Source organism: Chrysochloris asiatica, unplaced genomic scaffold (genome assembly GCF_000296735.1).
Source record: "Chrysochloris asiatica unplaced genomic scaffold, ChrAsi1.0 scaffold00025, whole genome shotgun sequence".
NCBI lineage: Eukaryota > Metazoa > Chordata > Mammalia > Afrosoricida > Chrysochloridae > Chrysochloris > Chrysochloris asiatica.
In genome coordinates, this window is record NW_006408543.1 from 17,806,606 (window position 1) to 17,812,892 (window position 6,287).

Here is a 6,287-nt window from a genome sequence, read left to right on the forward strand (position 1 = left end):
AAAAGAAGCCAGAGAAAAGGGAATGGAGTGACTTAAGCCACATTTCATGGCGTTGGTCTGTGACTTATTCTGGTTGAATCAGAGTTGATTGGATGGTACATTGTCTTCTTAATTAAATGAGTAATGCACTTGGCACAGTGTCTGACGCATAATGGTGTATGCGTAATTGTTGTTGGTGTATCGTGGAGTCAGTTCCAATTTATAGCAATCCTGAATAGGGTTTCCCAGGCTGTAAATCTTTATGGGAGCAAAAAGCCCCATCTGTCTCTCGCAGAGCAGGACTTGAACTGTTGACCTTTTGGTTAGCAGCCCAACGTGTAACCCACTACACCACCAGGGCTCCTGCAGTTAAGTGTGATCGAGTCAGTTCCAATTCATAACAGCCCTGTACAGGATTTCCAAGGAGCAGCTGGTGGCTTTGAACCGCCAACCTTGTAGCTCGCAGTCCATAATAGTGCTATATAAATGTTACTTGCTCTTATTCTAAGCCTGTCCTGCATTTGACTTTCAGGGGCTTGCCCACCACCAATGATGCCCACCCCTTAGTGCAGTTGAACCACGTTCTATAGCCAAGATGGTGGTCCAGAGACTGATCCATTCCCTGAGACCATGATGGAAGAGACCCCTCCAGGCCCAAAGATGGGGAACATCACGGCAGACAACTCCTCAATGCACTGCGCCATTGACCATACCATCCACCAGACGCTGGCCCCAGTGTTCTACATCACAGTGCTGGTGGTGGGCTTCCCAGCCAATTGCCTGTCCCTCTACTTCGGCTACCTGCAGGTCAAGGCCCGGAACGAGCTGGGTGTGTACTTGTGTAACCTAACTGTGGCAGACCTCTTTTACATCTGCTCTCTCCCCTTCTGGCTACAATACGTGCTGCAACATGACCACTGGCCACATAGCAACCTGTCCTGCCAGGTGTGCGGCATCCTTCTCTATGAGAACATCTACATCAGCGTGGGCTTCCTCTGCTGCATCTCCATCGACCGCTACCTGGCCGTGGCCCATCCCTTCCGCTTCCACCAGTTCCGGACCCTGAAGGCAGCCGTTGGAGTCAGTGTGGTCATCTGGGTCAAGGAACTGCTGACCAGCATCATCTTCCTCATGCACGAGGAGATCAATGTGGATGAGAACCAACACCATGTCTGCTTTGAGCACTATCCCATCCAGCCCTGGCAGCGCAACATCAACTACTACCGCTTCCTGGTGGGCTTCCTCTTCCCCATCTGCCTGCTGCTCATCTCCTACCAGGGCATCCTGAGGGCCGTGCGCCGGAGCCACGGCACCCAGAAGAGCCGCAAGGACCAGATCCAGAGGCTGGTGCTGAGCACCGTGGTCATCTTCCTGGCCTGCTTCCTGCCTTACCACGTGTTGCTGCTCGTGCGCAGCGTCTGGGAGTCCAGCTGCGAGTTCGCCAAGAGCGTCTTTAACGCCTACCACTTCTCGCTGCTCCTCACCAGCGTGAACTGCGTAGCCGATCCCGTGCTATACTGCTTCGTCAGTGAGACGACCCACAGGGACTTGGCCCGTCTCCGAGGGGCCTGCCTGACCTTCTTCACCTGCTCCAGGACTGGCCGGGCCAGGGAGGCCTACCCGCTGGGCGCCTCTGAGGTCTCTGGGAAGAGCGGAGTGCAGGACCAAGAGCCCGAGTTATTAGCTAAGCTCCATTTAGCAGCCTTCCAGACCCCTGACTCACCAGGAATGGGAGGGTCCCCCACAGGTGGCTTGGCCTAGTCTGAGTCACCTATGTATGGGGCTGCTTGAGGCCTGAGCCTTCCACCAAGGAACCTCATGGTCCTGAGCTTTCTCGCTGGCTGCATCCCGCTTTGCCAAATGCAGGTGCCTCTTCCTGCTGGAGAGGGATGGGCCTGGGTGCTGGGTGCTGGGTATGAGCTGGGCTCAGCAAGGTCTCTCCGGCTGCAGGAAGTCTGCTGAGCTCCTGGGGTTGTTGGCTGTTGGCTCCTGGAAACCTCTGCTGTCAGCTGTCATGCTGCACAATGCACGGTTATGGGAGGAGGTCAGTGAACGGTCCCTTTTCAAAGAGAAGCTGGGGCTGGGGGGGTCAATGTGAGGACATGGGGGTGAGGGGTGGGGAGATGAGGGTGTTTCTGGCCCCTCCCACAACACCTGTGTCACAGGTAATACCTGTTCAAATGCACCAGTGCTATCTGAGGTGACATGAAAACTCTACTGTCATCATTAACACATGCACCTCTTCTTAAGACAGGGGAGGAGGAAGGTGAGGACATGGGGCACCATGAGTGTGAGTATATGGGGGTGACAGATGGAGGAGAGACCCCCAACTCCAACCACCTCACCATTTCACAGGGGGACTTGAGCCGCTTCATTTTGGGGTTGGGCCTTCTCAAGTCTGGGGGCTGATGGAATATGGCCCCCAGGGCTTCCCAGGGTGAGTTCTGTAATCCCCTCACAACTCAGTGCTGAAGCTCAAAGGCAAAACAAAGGTCTGGAGATACCGAGGCCATAACCAAGCCCCCAAAGATTTCTCCTCACCACGGCCATCTCTGTCTGCCTGGAAACACCAGGCCTGGAGCCCTGGTGTGCACGCATGTGTGTATATGTGGTGCACATGTGGGTGTATTGTGCATGTGTGTAGGTTATGTGCATGCACATACATATATGTGGGTGGGTGTGTATGGTGCATGTGGGCGTATATGTGGTGTGTGTAGGTATGTGTGTGAGGGTGTGGATGCTGGGTATGTGTGTACTGGTGTATATGTGGGTCTGTGTATGTTGGTGTGGATGGGTATGTGTGGGTACAGTGTGTGTGTGTGTATGTGGGCATGTGTGTAGTGTTCATGTGGATGTGTATTAGATATGTATGGGTGTGGATGCTGGGTATGTGTGTGTGCTGGTATATGTGTGGGTCTGTGGATGTTGGTGTGGATGTGTATAGGTTGGTATGGGTGGTTGTATGGTACAATGTGTACGTATGTAGGCATGTATGTATGTGGGCATGTATGTATGTGTGCATGTTGGTTTGGATGGGTTCGCTTGGTCACTGTGTTATGTGTACATGAGGGTGCATGTTGGTGTGTGTGTGTGCATGTTGGTGTGGATGGCTGTGTGTGTGTGCAAGTGTGTATATAGATGCATGTGTATGTGCGCACAGTGGTGCATATATTGGTGTGTGTGTGTGCATGTTGGTATAGATGGGTATATGTGGTTACAGATGATGTATATGTAGCCAGGTGTGTGTGTGTGTGTGCTCACAGTTAAATTTCCAGGGTGTCTATGACAAGCATGTGCCAAAACACTGAGGTTAGGGTTATGTGACTGCTGGTGATGTCCCCCAGTTTTGCCCACTGGAATAGATTTCCCACTTTTCTTTCTCCCCTGTGGGACGTGACATTCTTCCTGAGTTCTCAAATACACCACAACAGACATGCGACAACACAAACACAACAGATGCACTCGCTGGTCTCATCCCGCCCTAAGGCCTGGGACTTGGCTCATGTGACAGAGGTGGATATGGCCCTCGGCTCACCTTTCCCCTTTGGTCTCCATCACTGCTCTTCCGCAGATGTCCCTGTTGGCCCCCGGGAGAGAAACAGTGGCTTGTGGCCTACCTAAGTCAGGGTACAACCCCCACCCATGATCCATCCTTCCAAGGTGGATACTGGGCTCATTTCTCCTGAAACTTGGTGTGTGACCATGTTGAGGTTTCCCATCTCCTCCCCTCTCCACTCCCCATCACCATCCTCTCCAGAGTCGCTCCATAGGGCCCTTCAGCCTCATCCTACTTGGTTACGTCCACAGACTTTGCTTGTACAACATGACCAGGCATGTTCCCTGTCTTGGTGAACCTACCAAGGACCAGGAGAACCATGTGCTGCTCATGATGGGAAGGCCCGTCACCTTGACAGGAACGCTGGCTCTTTGGATGTCCTGGTCAGTGGGCTGACTCTAGCACTGACTTCCCAGGACATACTCTCAGAGGCTGGGAGTCTGGTTCCTCTGAGCCAAGGAGCTGGGGGGCTCAAACCTGGGGAGGGAGGGGAAACCTGCTTTCCACAGAACATTTTTAAAACCTGCTCAGGGCTGGGACAGGGAGGATTCCCTTCCTCAGCCTCTTTCCCCTCTCCTTCCCGCACTCCAAGACGTTTACCCTTGGTCTCTTAACACGTCTCTTGGGGTGCCCAGGGGCACGGAGCTTACACTGGGGTACCCCAGGGAAGGACAGTGACTGAGTACCTTGGGACTACATTTGGCTTGCCTGGACAGCCCCTGCCCCAGCTCCTTATGAAAAGTCCTCTTCCCTTTCCTAGTGGAGGAAGTGACCAGGTTTGGAGGTAGCAGAAATGGCTACAAGTCAAGGAAAGCCCACTCAGCTCCAGCCCAGGATCCAACTGGAACCCGACCCAATCCCCCACACTCCCTCATTCCACCGCCCCATTGCTGTTGAGTCGATTTTAACTCATCGCCATCTTCCAGGACTGAGTGGAATTGCCCCATAGGGTTTCCTAGGCTATAATCCAGTGGGTTGGAACCACAAATCTTATGGTTAACAGCTAAGAAATTAACCACTATACCACCAGGGGTCCTTCATTCCTCAGTATCCCTGTCCATCCCAACCCCTATGTTGACAGTATCCACTGGTGTTCCCACTGGGATGAGCAGAGAGCCATTGCATTTATTATCAAGAGTTGTATTTTTGTATTGTCCTTCTTTTATGCCAAGTATACATGTGTTGGATCGTGCAATGGATTTGTGTAGCAAATAAAGCAATGTAACAACCAGGAAATCACTGGAGTGGCTTGCAGTCCATATGGAGAGGGTGTCTTTCACCCCCATAGCATCAAGAGGACCCTGAAACATCCAAAGGAGTCAGGGAGGTCCAAGGATTGACCTCACAGAAACCTGAAACCAAGCAATTGAGGGTCTTGTGTTTTTTAACTGATCACCCAGCTAGTGATCTACAACCATACCACCCTAAATGTGCCCATTCCCGTCTGATCTTGGAAGCTAAGCACGGTCGGGCCTGGTTAGTATTTCGATGGGAGATCTTCTAGGAATACCAGGCGCTGTAGGCTGTAAGGAGTCCTGATGTGGTGCTGTGGGTTAATGCACTAGACTACAAAGTTGGTTTGAACCACAAGGTCGGTGGCTCAAGCTCACCCACCTCTCCTTGGAAACCTTCTATAGGGTTACTATGGGTTGGGACTGACTCGACGGTACTTAACAAACAACCACCACCCAGCTAGTAACAAAGGAAGAGCAAGCTCTTGGTGAAGTAGAGGCGTCTGTTCCTTGTCTGGAGATTCACAAAGCGTCATCTAGTTCTTTGGCAGGTTCTGGTAAATCCACTCTAGACTCTAACTTGGCCACCACACACTCCAAGCCCGAGTTCAGCTCCATGGTTTACAGAATATCACTCCTTTGTCCCTGGCACATGGCCCTTTTGCCTGCTAAGTGATTGCACCCCACAATGAAGGAGGGGTTAATCAGGTAATTTCCTCCTCACGAAAGCTTTCCCAAACAGCTCTGAGGAGGGCTTGTGGTCTCCTGCATGACTCTGTTTGGTTGGGAGAGACCCACATTTGCTGCCAAGCCCCTTTAGGATGGAGTATCTTCTCAATGGTGACAGACTCCATGTTTACTGCTGTGGATTAACTGTGTCATATGAGATGTAAATTCAGTTTTAGTTACTTTAATCCCTCTCTGGGTCAGGCTCCTGGAGTCCTGGAATGTTGCGGAACAGTGGATCCTTCTTCCAGACAGACTTAGTGAGGACAGTACTAAGGGGATTACAACTCCTTTTTCCCCTGAGGGAGTGGGTGGACGAAAAAGTCCATCTGGTTTGGACTGAAGGTGGCAGAAGCTATTAGATTCCTTTCTTATTCACTAGTGTTGCTTCATAAGCAAAGGTTCATCTTCCTGATTATGTACACACTCATCTGTGGGTTGGCTAGACAAGAGTTGGAGAACATTTCAGCACAGAATACATCTCCATCTGCTGTCTTCCTCCATCTGGTTCAACCTAGAAAGATCCAGAATCCGGACCTCCTGGTTTAGTGTTTTACTAGAAAACAGCTTCTCACAGCTGGTGACCCTGAAGCCACCTTTCCTGGAATAATTCATCACTGGAGTCACTTGGTCTTTCAGGTTCTGGTAACATCGGCACTGGACTGCAACCCAAAAGGCTGACAGTTCAAACCTACCAGCCGCTCCTCAGAACCCCCATATAGGGTTGCTATGAGTTGGAACCAACTCGACAGTACTTAACAATAACAACAACTCTCTCAGTTTTAAACCTTCCA

The 6,287-nt window shown here is 51.4% G+C and overlaps 1 protein-coding gene across 1 annotated transcript; it reads left to right on the forward strand.

Moving 5' to 3' along the window:
* Window positions 1-517: 517 nt before the first annotated feature.
* GPR68 (G protein-coupled receptor 68) lies at window positions 518-1,800 on the forward strand. Its single transcript, XM_006839574.1, has one exon. It carries the CDS (start codon window positions 610-612, stop codon window positions 1,738-1,740), a length of 1,131 nt encoding a protein of 376 aa, XP_006839637.1. The 5' UTR covers window positions 518-609; the 3' UTR covers window positions 1,741-1,800.
* Window positions 1,801-6,287: the final 4,487 nt, after the last annotated feature.

Excerpts from the sequence above, each read along its gene's own strand:
- GPR68 (XM_006839574.1), top strand. The coding sequence starts at position 610 with ATGATGGAAGAGACCCCTCCAGGCCCAAAGATGGGGAACATCACGGCA.